Genomic DNA, 15000 nt, shown 5'->3' with positions numbered 1-15000 from the left:
AACAATAACATCAACAATAACAATAACATCAACAATAACAATAACATCAACAATAACAATAACATCATCAATAACATCAACAATAATAATAACATCATCAATAACATCAACAATAACAATAACATCAACAATAACAATAACATCAATAACATCAACAATAACAATAACATCAACAATAACAATAACATCAACAATAACAATAACATCAACAATAACAATAACATCAACAATAACAATAACCAACAATATCAATAACATCAACAACATCAACAATAACAATAACATCAACAATAACAATAACATCAACAATAACAATAACATCAATAACAATAACATCAACAATAACAATAACATCAACAATAACATCCACAATAACAACTTCAGCCTGCAGTTCACTGGGTGCACATTCAACAATATGTCATCACTAATCTATTATATTTAGATTTTGATGAGTGTGGTGGTGGAGGTGGTGGTGATGGTGGTGGTGGTGGTGATGATGATGGTGATGGTGGTGGTGATGATGATGGTGATGGTAGTGGTGACGATAGTGATGATGATGATGATGGCAGTGGTGACGATAGTGATGATGATGATGATGGTAGTGGTGACGATAGTGATGATGATGATGATGGTAGTGGTGACGATAGTGATGATGATGATGGTAGTGGTGATGATAGTGATGATGATGATGGTAGTGGTGACGATAGTGATGTTGATGATGATGGTAGTGGTGACGATAGTGATGATGATGATGGTAGTGGTGACGATAGTGATGATGATGATGATGGCAGTGGTGACGATAGTGATGATGATGATGATGGTAGTGGTGACGATAGTGATGATGGTGATGGTGGTGGTGACGATAGTGATGATGATGATGATGGCAGTGGTGACGATAGTGATGATGATGATGATGGTAGTGGTGACGATAGTGATGATGATGATGGTAGTGGTGACGATAGTGATGATGATGATGGTAGTGGTGACGATAGTGATGATGATGATGATGGTAGTGGTGACGATAGTGATGTTGATGATGGTAGTGGTGACGATAGTGATGATGATGATGGTAGTGGTGACGATAGTGATGATGATGATGATGGTAGTGGTGACGATAGTGATGTTGATGATGATGGTAGTGGTGACGATAGTGATGATGATGATGGTAGTGGTGACGATAGTGATGATGATGATGATGGCAGTGGTGACGATAGTGATGATGATGATGATGGTAGTGGTGACGATAGTGATGATGGTGATGGTGGTGGTGACGATAGTGATGATGATGATGATGGCAGTGGTGACGATAGTGATGATGATGATGATGGTAGTGGTGACGATAGTGATGATGATGATGGTAGTGGTGACGATAGTGATGATGATGATGATGGTAGTGGTGACGATAGTAATGATGATGATGGTAGTGGTGACGATAGTGATGTTGATGATGATGGTAGTGGTGACGATAGTGATGTTGATGATGGTAGTGGTGACGATAGTGATGATGATGATGATGGCAGTGGTGACGATAGTGATGATGATGATGATGGTAGTGGTGACGATAGTGATGATGATGATGGTAGTGGTGACGATAGTGATGATGATGATGATGGTAGTGGTGACGATAGTGATGATGATGATGGTAGTGGTGACGATAGTGATGTTGATGATGATGGTAGTGGTGACGATAGTGATGATGATGATGATGGTAGTGGTGACGATAGTGATGATGATGATGGTAGTGGTGACGATAGTGATGTTGATGATGATGGTAGTGGTGACGATAGTGATGTTGATGATGGTAGTGGTGACGATAGTGATGATGATGATGATGGTGGTGGTGGTTGTAGTGATGATGCTATTCTTGTCGTAGTTATTGTTGTTGAAATACAAAGACACTGACATTTTCTTTCCGCCAGCTGCCCCATCCTGTCTCCATCTCATCTTCCTCTCTCGCCCTTCCTACTCCCTCCCTCCTTTCTCGCGCCGGTCCGTCTGTTAGGCATGGGCTGTTTAGCGGTTTCGATGGCGTAGGTATTGTGAAGGAGGTGGTTTCTGTGTGTGTGTGTGTGTGTGTGTGTGTGTGTGTAAAGGAGGTGGTCTCTCTTTCTGTGTGTGTGTGTGTGTGTGTGTGTGTGTGTGTGTGTGTGTGAAGAAGGAACCAAAGGCTGTGCGGATAGAATGGGGACACATTTTGAATAATGAACTGAATTGAGCAGGGCAGTGAAATGGCGGGGGACAGGGCGACGTGGAGGCGATTTGTTTGTGGCCACCCCGTATGGAATTAAGACATCTGGCAATAGATAGAATTGAATTGAAATATTTGTTGTAATAATGAGTTACAGAGATAGACAAACATAAATAAATAAATGAATAATAAATGAAATAATGCATAAACTCTTCAGCAAACGCAAAATGAAAAAAAAAAAGAAGAAAGAAAGAAAGAAAATGGATGTGTGGACAGAATGGCGGCAAATTTGAACTGAGTCATACTGTGGAGGTGGACACGCCATCCAGACATAAATAGATAAATGAATAAATAAATAAATAAATGAATAATAAATGAAATAATGCATAATCTCTTCAGCAGACGCAATGAAATGAAAAAAAAATTGAATGTGTGGATAGAAAGGCGGCAAATTTGAATAATGAGTGATAGAGTTAGACAGACGAGCTATCTAAACATAAATAAATAAATGAATATATGAGTAATAAATGAAATAATGCATAAACTCTTCAGCAGACGCAATGAAAGGGAAAATTACTTAATGAGATTTGGATAAACATTAACTCTTCTTCTTTTTCCTCTTGCAGACCTCCCAAGCCACCTCGCCTCGCCAGAAGCCCGAACTCGCCTTCTCCCACCACCTCGCTCTCTCCAAACACCTCGCTCTCTCCAAACACCTCGCTCTCTCCAAATACCACCTCGCTCTCTCCAAATACCACCTCGCTCTCTCCAAATACCACCTCGCTCTCTCCAAATACCACCTCGCTCTCTCCGAACACCTCGCTCTCTCCAAATACCACCTCGCTCTCTCCAAATACCACCTCGCTCTCTCCAGACACCACCTCGATCTCTCCAAATACCACCTCGCTCTCTCCAAACTCTCGAAGTGCTTTCCCTCCTCTAGATTTGGAGATTCCGCTGGATTTTGTTTTCGGCTCAAAATCTGGCCGAAATGGGAGACGGTCCGAAGAGTCTACTTTTGAATGTGATTTTGGCGCCAACAGAGCCGAAAGTTCCAGAAAAGTTGAATTTTTGGAAGTAAATGAGAAAAAGGATTGTAAATATATAGAATCCTTAGCTACTGTTGAGGAAAAGGACTCTGGTGAGAAAAATAATTGTGGACATGACAGATTTGTGCATATGGCGGAGGAAAAGGATTGTTGTTATGTTGGGTGTTTGAATATGGCCGCGAAAAATGGCTGTGAAGATGTCAGGTCTCTCGATTTGGCTGCAGAAAGTTATTGTGAAAAGGATATTAATTTTTCAGCTAAATTTAAACGTGAGAACAACAGTAATGCTTCGGTGGGTGATTTGAACGCGAGCCACAGTCAAACATCGACAACTGCGAATGAGATTGTGGTGAAAAATGAACCCTCTCGCTCTAAGACTGATCTGAATGAAGGAGACGGCCATGATAGAAGAGTGAATGACGACGGAGAGAGGCGAAAAGGGAGAGTGTATGACAGTATGATGCAGAATGATGAATGTAGCTCCCCAAATGATGCAGATGACATTGCAAAACACCTAGGAACTCTCAAACCCTCCGTGCCTCCTAGGAAAAGAAAAGCTGTGATACGTAGACGGAGAAATAAGTCGCCTAATTATGCATCCACAGAAAATAGCCAAGATACAGCCCAAAATGTAGCCCAGAAAATAGCCCAAACTGTAGCCCACGGTAATAATAATAATAATAATAATAATAATGAGCCTGGGACAACAACAACAACAAAAATAACAACAAAAGTACACGGAGAGGAGGAGGAAGACCCGTATACACAGACCATACAGACCTTGAGAGCACCCCTGACACTAGACCCAAGCAAGGAAGAAGAGCAAAATGACGAAAAGCATGACGAGAGGGAGTCCACTGCCCGCCATTTTCGTCCTAACCTTTCCTCTCTCACCGCAGAGGAAAAAAATGACCTAAATGCCCTGGAGAGACAGAAAAATAGAGATTATATTGACCAGATCTTGATGGAAGATTCAGATAGCTGGGGCAAGATTTGGGAGGACAGTTTTGACGGCCAGAGAATGAGTCTTGGAGGGAAGTCTGAATTTGGCGGGAATTTAGAATCTCAAGAGAGCGATTTCGTGCACGAGAAAGTGACAGGAACGGACGATGTAGATAAAAACTCTAAATATTGTGGGAAATTAGACTATGGAGAGAACTTAGAATCTAACTCAAAAACTGGCGGGAAGTTGGAACACGGCGCAAATATAGAATCTGTTGAAAATTCAGAACCTGGCTGGAATTCAGAATCTAGAGGGAATTCAGATCCTGGCAGGAATTCAGAACCTGTTGGAAATTCAGGATCTAGCGGGAATTCAGAACTTGGAGAGATTTCAGAATCTGGCGCGAATTCTGAATCTCCGCGCGTCGAAGAGTCCACGCCGCTCTACGCTTTCGTGAACAAGAAGGATTCGGCAATGAGAAGTTCACCCCAAAAATGGCGCCCAGAAGCCCGAATAAGACCGAATATAAAACTGCCGAAGGAGATAGAAGCCTGGAGGAAAAATAGAATGGAGAGAAAGAACCGAGTTAGTCCTGAGGAGCCGAGAGAGGAGACGACGCCGAATGTGACGCCAAGTAAGTATTATATTTCTGATGGATTGAGAGAGAGAGAGAGAGAGAGAGACTGATAGGCAGACACATACATATAAAGTGGTGTGTGTGTGTGTGTGTGTGTGTGTGTGTGAACGTCTTGATCATACCGGAAATCATGTGTTGATAGATGCTCGCTCACACACACACACACACACACACACACATTTAAAACAACTCTCTCTCTCTCTCTCTCTCTCTCTCACACACACACACACACACACACACACACACACACGACTAAGCTACACAGTTCCGAAATTTAATCTGAGTGACCAGCCTCTCACTTCCCTGAGTCGCATTAGGTGAGCAATAAATTCTGACTATACATATCAGCACTACAGCTATTTTTATACAGGAAATCCAACCCCTGCATGATAAGGTGAACTCTACCGGGCATAAGAGACCGCAATGCCTGTTCGTTAGCGAGTTATTTTGCACATTACACGTTACTATTGCCTTGTATGGTTTTAATTTCGAAACTATCAATAATATGAAAAGGATAGGTGGAGGATAATTCGCTAAGATACACGCGTCACGAAAAATAGGGGTGATGATGATGGCGATGGTGGTGGTGATGATGGCGATGGTGATGGTGATGGTGATGATGATGATGATGATGGTGATGATGATGGTGATGATGATGATGATGATGGTGGTGATGATGATGATGATGGTGGTGGTGGTGGTGATGATGGTGGTGGTGGTGGTGATGATGATGATGATGATGGTGGTGATGATGATGATGATGGTGGTGGTGGTGGTGGTGATGATGGTGGTGGTGATGATGGTGGTGGTGGTGGTGGTGGTGATGATGATGATGATGGTGATGATGATGATGATGATGATGGCGATGGTGGTGATGATGATGGCGATGATGATGATGATGATGGTGATGATGATGATGATGGTGATGATGATGATGATGGTGATGATGATGATGATGGTGATGGTGATGATGATGATGATGGTGATGATGATGATGATGGTGATGATGATGATGATGATGATGATGATGATGATGATGGTGATGATGGTGATGATGGTGATGATGATGATGATGGTGATGATGATGATGATGATGATGATGGTGATGATGATGATGATGATGGTGATGATGATGATGATGATGGTGATGATGATGATGATGATGATGATGATGGTGATGATGATGATGATGATGATGATGGTGATGATGATGATGATGATGATGATGATGGTGATGATGATAATGATGATGGTGATGATGATGATGATGATGATGGTGATGATGATGATGGTGATGATGATGATGATGATGGTGATGATGATGGTGATGATGGTGATGATGGTGATGATGATGATGATGATGATGATGGTGATGATGGTGATGATGATGATGATGATGATAATGATGGTGATGATGATGATGATGATGATGATGATGGTGATGATGATGATGATGATAATGATGGTGATGATGGTGATGGTGATGATGGTGATGGTGATGATGGTGATGGTGATGATGATGATGATGATGATAGTGGTGACTCAAGATGCATAATATTATTTTAAATGAGAGTTTTTGCTCACAGGAAGCCAGTTATCTCTCTCTCTCTCTCTCTCTCTCTCTCTCTCTCTCTCTCTCTCTCTCTCTCTCTCTCGTGTGTGTGTGTGTGTGTGTGTGTGTGTGTGTGTGTTGGGAGATGTTTGTTGTGTATCTGTGTATGTATATGTGTACGTGTGGGGAAGTGAGGAATGGAAACTGTGTGTGTGTGTGTGTGTGTGTGTGTGTGTGTGTGTGTTTTGTGTATCTCTGTGTACGTATATGTGTACATGTGGGGGAGGGAGGAATGGGAGAACGTGTGTGTGTGTGTGTGTGTGTGTGTGTCTGTGTGTGTGTGTGTGTGTGTGTAAGCTTTAATCTTGGCATAACACGTCGGCGAATTTTGATTTTTTAAGATTATTTTTCGTTATTGTCGTTATTATGAATTTTGAATATTTTTCGTTATTGTCGTTATTTTAAAAAGTGTAACAAATCTCAGTGTTCAAACTTCCCTCATTATAACGTATTTTGAAAACTTTTGAACATTACGGTATAGACCCGCATTCTTCTCGGCTTAAAGGTCCCTAACACATTTTCCTAAGCGATTTATTTTGCTTCTTGACACAAGTCAAGAGTGAGAGCAGTGGAAATGAGTTGATAGGAGCTTGTAGAGTTACGTGGAGAGACAGACTGACAAATGAGGATGTGAAGGAACGTTGTGGTGTGGATGTGGGTGTGATAGGAAGCGTTAGGAGAAACACACTGAGGTGGTTTGGCCATGTGGAGAGGATGGAGAGTAAGAGACTGACGAGGAGAGTGTATGTGAGTGAGGTGGAGGGGGAGAGAGGGAGGAGGAGGCCAAGGATGAGATGGAGGGATGGAGTAGAGAGGTATATGAGAGAGGGGGGTGTGAGTTGGGAGCAGGGCAGTGAAATGGCGGGGGACAGGGCGACATGGAGGCGATTTGTTTGTGGCCACCCCGTATGGGATTAAGGCGTCTGGCAATAGATAGATAGTTATTATCGAATTTAGTGTTGGTTAAGGAAGCTCCCTAACACCTTTTCCTAAGCGATTTATTTTGCTTCTACGGTATTATCGAATTTAGTGTTCGTTAAAGAAGCTCCCTAACACCTTTTCCTAAGCGATTTATTTTGCTTTATGTTATCATCTAATTTAGTGTTCTTAAATCATTCTTATATCACCATCATGGCCTTTGGTTCCTTCTTCCTCGCATAAAAAAAAAAACTGCATAAAGTAGAAAATATTATCCAGTCGGATCGAAAAATAAATCGCTGAAGAACAGGTGTTAGGGAGCCTCCTTGACCGATGAGATTACGAGCCTAGACTGATCTCAAACAGCAGTGACCATAATTCGAATTTTAAACAGTTGGAGAGAGGAAGGGGAAGACCGAGGATGAGGTGGAGGGATGGAGTTGAGAGGTATATGAGGGAGGGGGGAGTGAGTTGGGGGGAGGGCAGTCAGATGGTGGGTGACAGCGACTTGGAGGCGTTTTGTCTTCGGCCACCCGTTGCGGGATTAGGGCGTCGGGGTATAGATAGACAGATAGCTAGATAGATAGATAGGAGAGAGCGTTCCCAGAGACTAATATATATTTGAATTTTAAGCGTGTTTTCTTCGCTTATCCTTAAATTCACACGTCAGGAGAGAGGATGTGGGAGATATGTATAGAGAGAGAGATTACAGCATCCGCCACAGCCATTACACGAAGCGGAAGCAGGACAGATCTTTAGTATATATCCTTGGGCGTTAACGGTTCCCTCCTACGCGTAATTGGATCCATTTTTGAGTCATTTTTGCCACCGACGTCTCACCATAACCGCCAAGCTAACAGAAATACACATAAAAGTGAAATATTTATGAGACAGAGATAATAACAGTAGCAGTGGGCGTTAACGGTTCCGTCCTACGCGTATTTTGAACTGTTTTTGAGTCATTTTTGCCACCGACGTCTCACCATAACTGCCAGACTAACAGAAATGCAAATAAAAGTGAAATATTGATGAAACGGAGAGATAATAGTACCAGTGGGCGTTAACGGTTCCGTCCTACGCGTATTTTGAACTGTTTTTGAGTCATTTTTGCCACCGACGTCTCAGCATAACCGTCAAGCTAAGAGAACTACAAATAAAAGTGAAATATTGATGATACGGCGACATAACAGACCTCTAGTGTGTTTAGGCTACCCGTGGGCGTTAACCGTTTCGTCCTACGCGTATTCTGAATCATTTTTGAGTCATTTTTTACTACCTACGTCTCAGTTTAACCACCAAGCTAATAGAACTACAAATAAAAGAATTCAGAAGCTTGTATGAGCCATAAACATGCCCAGATCAGTAATATTTACCCGTGAATGTTAACGGAGATCACTAATATTTACCCGTGAATGTTAACGGTTTTGTCCTACGCGTGTTTTGAATCATTTTTGAGTCATTTTTTACTACCTACGTCTCAGTTTAACCACCAAGCTAGCAGAAATACTGGTAAAAGTATTCTGAATCGTCTACGAGTGTGTCTTCCATATTCGTCTTTGCATTACACGTATTTTGAAAAGTGTACGAATGTGTGTCTTGCTTTGGTCCTAGTATAACAATTATTTTGAACTGTTTTCTTTTCTGTTTAGTGTGTGTTCCGTTTTCGTTCAAATATAATGCTTATTTCGATTATTTATTTATTTATATTGTTCGCTACTGCCCTCGTCTCGGCATAACACGTATTTTGAGAAGTTGTGTTGGCGTTGTAGGCGTTCGCGACCATCATCCACTCACTTGATGTAGTGCTGTCTACTTCTTCCTTAGCCTTTATCATTCTTTTTCTGTGCCTGCCCTCCTCTCTTCCTATTTCTCACCATCATCCACTCACTTGATGTAGTGCTGCCTACTTCTTCCTTAGCCTTTATCATTCTTTTTCCGTGCCTGCCCTCCTCTCTTCCTATTTCTCACCATCATCCGCTCACTTGATGTAGTGCTGCCTACTTCTTCCTTAGCCTTTATCATTCTTTTTCCGTGCCTGCCCTCCTCTCTTCCTATTTCTCACCATCATCCGCTCACTTGATGTAGTGCTGCCTACTTCTTCCTTAGCCTTTATCATTCTTTTTCTGTGCCTGTCCTCCTCTCTTCCTATTTCTCCCATCTTTCCTGTCACTTCTTATTGCTTTTCTTTCCTTTACAGGTGGCTTTACATTCAGTGACAAGCCAAATGGTTTCCTGTAAGCCAAGAAACCATTTACAACGCTGGGTGGTAACCATATAACCAACCCATACGTGCTCCCTACGTGTCAACAAGTGGGTTGGTGGAGGGTTAGTGCCCCTCCCTGTAAAACAAAACAAAGTCAAATGGCCACCCCTTACGGGATTATGGCGTCTGGCAATAGATAGATAGATAGATCGTGTGTGTTCAAATTTCGACTTGGCGTAACGGTAAATTTGAAATATATGGCGGGTGTGTTAACGGTCCCGAGTCAGCGTTACGTATTTTGAAAAGTTCCGGGATTAATAAGTTTTTTGAAATACCTAAGAATTTATTTATCGTTTTCGTCTTAATTACCAAAAATATTCTGAATTATTTACGCGGGTGTTACTGCTCTGGCCACGGCCCGTACCGGCTCCCTAACACCTCTTCCATAGCGATTTATTTTTTCGTATTGAACTTTGACTCCCTTATTTTATATATTATTTTATTATACATTAACAGTCTCTCTTATTTTGTTTATATCTTTTTAATATCACCACAGAAAAGATATTGAGAAACCAGGTGCAAAATAAATCGCTGAGGAACAGATGTTAAGAGTATCATAAGTATACTGTGCAAACTAAATTGCTAAGAATAAATCGCTATGAATAAATCACTAAGAATAAATCGCTAAGGAAGAGGTGTTAACAGTTCCCGAAGTGTAATATGCAGAAGAAATCGCAAAGAATAAAGCACTAAGAATAAATAGCTAAGAATAAATCGCTGAGAATAAATCGCTAAGAATAAATCGCTAAGAAATTGCTAAGAAAAATCGCTGTGAAATTGCTAAGAATAAATTGCTAAGAATAAATCGCTAAGAATAGATTGTTAAGAATAAATTGTTAAGAATAAATCGCTTCACTCTCATTTTAAATCGGGACCAACTGTCTAGCCCCGGGCTCCTACGCTCCTCATGGGGCAATGTTTTCTTCGCTTATCCTTAAATTCACACGTCAGGAGAGAGGATGTGGGAGATATGTATAGAGAGAGAGATTACAGCATCCGCCACAGCCATTACACGAAGCGGAAGCAGGACAGATCTTTAGTATATATCCTTGGGCGTTAACGGTTCCGTCCTACGCGTAATTGGAACCATTTTTGAGTCATTTTTGCCACCGACGTCTCACCATAACCGCCAAGCTAACAGAAATACACATAAAAGTGAAATATTTATGAGACAGAGATAATAACAGTAGCAGTGGGCGTTAACGGTTCCGTCCTACGCGTATTTTGAACTGTTTTTGAGTCATTTTTGCCACCGACGTCTCAGCATAACCGTCAAGCTAAGAGAACTACAAATAAAAGTGAAATATTGATGAGTCGGCGACATAACAGATCTCTAGTGTGTTTAGACTACCCGTGGGCGTTAACCGTTTCGTCCCACGCGTATTCTGAATCATTTTTGAGTCATATTTACTACGTACGTCTCAGTTTAACCACCAAGCTAATAGAACTACAAATAAAAGAATTCAGAAGCATGTATGAGCCATAAACATGCCCGGATCACTAATATTTACCCGTGAATGTTAACGGTTTTGTCCTACACGTATTTTGAATTATTTTTGAGTCATTTTTACTACCTACGTCTCAGTTTAACCACCAAGCTAGCAGAAATACTGATAAAAGTATTCTGAATCATCTACGAGTGTGTCTTCCATATTCGTCTTTGCATAACACGTATTTTGAAAAGTGTACGAATGTGTGTCTTGCTTTGGTCCTAGTATAACAATTATTTTGAACCGTTTTCTTTTCTGTTTAGTGTGTGTTCCGTTTTCGTTCAAATATACCGCTTATTTCGATTATTTATTTATTTATATTGTTCGCTACTGCCCTCGTCTCGGCATAACACGTATTTTGAGAAGTTGTGTTGGCGTTGTAGGAATTCGCGACCATCATCCACTCACTTGATGTAGTGCTGTGTACTTCTTCCTTAGCCTTTATCATTCTTTTTCTGTGCCTGCCCTCCTCTCTTCCTATTTCTCACCATCATCCACTCACTTGATGTAGTGCTGCCTACTTCTTCCTTAGCCTTTATCATTCTTTTTCCGTGCCTGCCCTCCTCTCCTCCTATTTCTCCCCATCATTCACTCACTTGATGTAGTCGCTGCCTACTTCTTCCTTAGCCTTTATCATTCTTTTTCTGTGCCTGTCCTCCTCTCTTCCTATTTCTCCCATCTTTCCTGTCACTTCTTATTGCTTTTCTTTCCTTTACAGGTGGCTTTACATTGAGTGGCAACCCAAATGGTTTCCTGTAAGCCAAGAAACCATTTACAACGCTGGGTGGTAACCATATAACCAAACCATACGTGCTCCCCACGTGTCAACAAGTGGGTTGGTGGAGGGTTAGTGCCCCTCCCTGTAAAACAAAACAAAGTCAAATGGCCACCCCTTACGGGATTATGGCGTCTGGCAATAGATAGATAGATAGTGTGTGTTCAAATTTCGAATTGGCGTAACGGTAAATTTGAAATATATGGCGGGTGTGTTAACGGTCCCGAGTCAGCGTTACGTATTTTGAAAAGTTCCAGGATTAATAAGTTTTTTGAACTGCCTAAGAATCTATTTATCGTTTTCGTCTTAATTACCAAAAATATTCTGAATTATTTACGCGGGTGTTACTGCTCTCGCCACGGCCCGTACCGGCTCCCTAACACCTCTTCCGTAGCGATTTATTTTTTCGTATTGGACTTTGACTCCCTTATTTTATATATTATTTTATTATACTTTAACAGTCTCTCTTATTTTGTTTATATCTTTTTAATATCACCACACAAAAAATATTGAGAAACCAGGTACAAAATAAATCGCTGAGGAACAGATGTTAAGAGTATCATAAGTGTACTGTGCAAACTAAATTGCTAAGAATAAATGGATAAGAATAAATCGCTAAGAATAAATCACTGAGAATAAATCGCTCAGGAAGAGGTGTTAACAGTTTCCAAAGTGTAATATGCAGAATAAATAGCAAAAAATAAAGCACTAAGAATAAATAGTGAAGAATAAATCCCTGAGAAGAAATCGCTAAGAAATTGCTAAGAAAAATAGCTGTGAAATGCTAAGAATAAATCGCTAAGAATAAATTGTTAAGAATAAATCGCTTCACTCTCATCTTAAATGTCGGGACCAACTGTCTAGCCCCGGGCTCCTACGCTTCTCATGGGCAATGTAGGATTGGATGATGGATGGATGGATGGATAAATCGCTAAGAATAAATAGCTAAGAAATTGCTAAGAATAAATCGCTTAGAATAAATTGCTAAGAATAAAGCACTAAGAATAAATCCCTAAAAAATTGCTAAGAATAAATCGCTAAGAATAAATTGCTGACTAAATCGCTAAGAAATAGCTAAGAATAAATCGCAAAGGAAGAGGTGTTACGAATATCCAAGGCTACATAAATATAAACAGAATTTCACTAGTAACCAAGGAGATTATAGTGACATGATGGACGATAAACCACATAGTCTGGATATGGAGGCCAAAGGTGAGAGAGAGAGAGAGAGAGAGAGAGAGAGAGAGAGAGAGAGAGAGAGAGATAAGATGTTTTGCTTTTATATCTTTATTGTATTAGAGAGAGAGAGAGAGAGAGAGAGAGAGAGAGAGATTAGATGTTTTGCTTTTATATCTTTATTGTATTAGAGAGAGAGAGAGAGAGAGAGAGAGAGAGAGGCATATAAACATCAATCAGGTGTTCATTCATCTCATACCTTTTTCCTCAAACTAACTAGTGAGCTGAAACAGGCTAATAAAACCACATTAAAACTCTCCCACTGTCTCATTCACATTTTCTGGAGATAATACCAAAGATACACCAGTAAAGTGAGGTTTGGGAGCGAGTGACGAGCGAGCGAGCGCCATGTTATTCCAATTTCCCTCTGATATAAAATTACAGGCCGGATCTCTGATATTTAATGACGAGATGACGCCAAACAACACAGTGCTACGGGATAAAATCTTTAAACATTTTAATTCGTAACTGAGGTGGTTCACTGATTAGGCCCAAACACTACCTGGAAAACTGGAGATTGCAAGGGGTTCCTACGCCTTTATGGGTGAGTTTTTAGTGATAACAGAATGTACTGAATGAATGGATCACACGCAGAAAGACATGGAGGGACAGGTTGACGAATGAAGAAGTGAAGGAACGTTGTGAGGTGGATGTGGATGTGGTTGAGAAGATTTGGAGAAATACACTGAGGTGGTTTGGACATGTGGAGAGAATGGAGAATGAAAGATTGACTAAGAGGGTGTATGTAGGTTAGGAGGAGGGAGAGGGAGAGGAAGGGGGAGACAGAGGATGACTTGGCGTCTGTTTAGCGTGATGGTCGGGTCGGGTCGGGTCAGGCTGGGTGGCAAATTCTCTTTATAAGAAGCTACAGAACTTGGCGAATGTTTTTTGGTGTATCCGATAGAGCCAGGATTCCGGGGGCTTGAATGATGAATGAATGGAAGTGTGATCCATTGGATTGGGCAAATTTGGACTGTCTGGACATTGCTACTCCTCACCCTGCCCTTGGGTGGGAAAGGAGGTCCGGATGATGATGATGATGATAAATTGAGATTAAACATGGCTCGCTCGCTGGTAATAAGAGACGTTATTAGAAAGAGTAGGGTAAGTGTTCACCTCTCTGACGCTCCACTCTCCCCAGACAAAAGCACGAAGACAAAACAAAGCATTGAACCATCTCAAAATTGGTTTCACCGTCTTTAAAAGTGTTTCGAGACTGCAAGAGTAGGAAAAAATGAGAAAAATATGGGGGAAAAAGACGTTGTTATAAGGCCTACAGTAAGATGCTCGCCTCCATAATGTTTCCTTCCTCTCCAAACAGCTGTGGTGAGACGAAACAAGCCCATGAAGCCGCCCCGAACCAGTCTCGTTGTGCCGAACTCTCTGGAGAAGGACCAGGACCCGTGCCGTGAGTTACCTGATATTTACTGTTTATCTATCTGTTTATCTGTCTATTTATCTGTCTATCTATAGCCAGGCGCCTTAATCCTGTCAGGGGTGGCCACAAACATTATCTCCTCCATGTCGACCTGTCCCACGTTCACAGACCCTGACCATCACCTCACTTCTCGAAAGACCATCGGTAGAGAAGAAACGACCAACATCATCAAGACGGCCCTTGACCCTGATATTCTCCTAGAACGTCTGAAAGCGACAGACCCTCAACTATTTCTAAAATTAACTAGCCCGAGCAGTTTCTCGTAGAGGACGCTCCACGATTAATATCTGAGAACTCTGACGGGCTCTCCACCCCGAGGCTGGGTCCATACTATCATTAGTTGGACGAATCTTACAACAACAAGCCCTGTCCCCCGCCATTTCACTGCCCTGCTCCCAGCTCACATCCCCTACTGTCACATACCTCTCCACTCCATCCCTCCATCTCATCT

At 41.4% G+C, this 15000-nt stretch overlaps 1 protein-coding gene across 1 annotated transcript in view; it reads left to right on the top strand.

Annotated features, from left to right (window-relative positions):
• Positions 1-14632: 14632 nt before the first annotated feature.
• The window catches only part of LOC145418307 (uncharacterized), an 8232-nt gene continuing 7864 nt past the window's right edge, over positions 14633-15000 (top strand). Inside the window, exon 1 of the mRNA XM_080286747.1 lies at positions 14633-14753. Coding sequence (XP_080142873.1) covers positions 14633-14753 — 121 coding nt within the window. The remainder of the gene's footprint in view (positions 14754-15000) is intronic.

Source organism: Coenobita brevimanus, chromosome 113 (assembly GCF_032717465.1).
Source record: "Coenobita brevimanus isolate Jiangsu-jjx chromosome 113, ASM3271746v2, whole genome shotgun sequence".
Lineage (NCBI taxonomy): Eukaryota > Metazoa > Arthropoda > Malacostraca > Decapoda > Coenobitidae > Coenobita > Coenobita brevimanus.
Note: the sequence above shows the minus strand (reverse complement) of the source record. Positions and strands in the feature narration are given on the sequence as shown.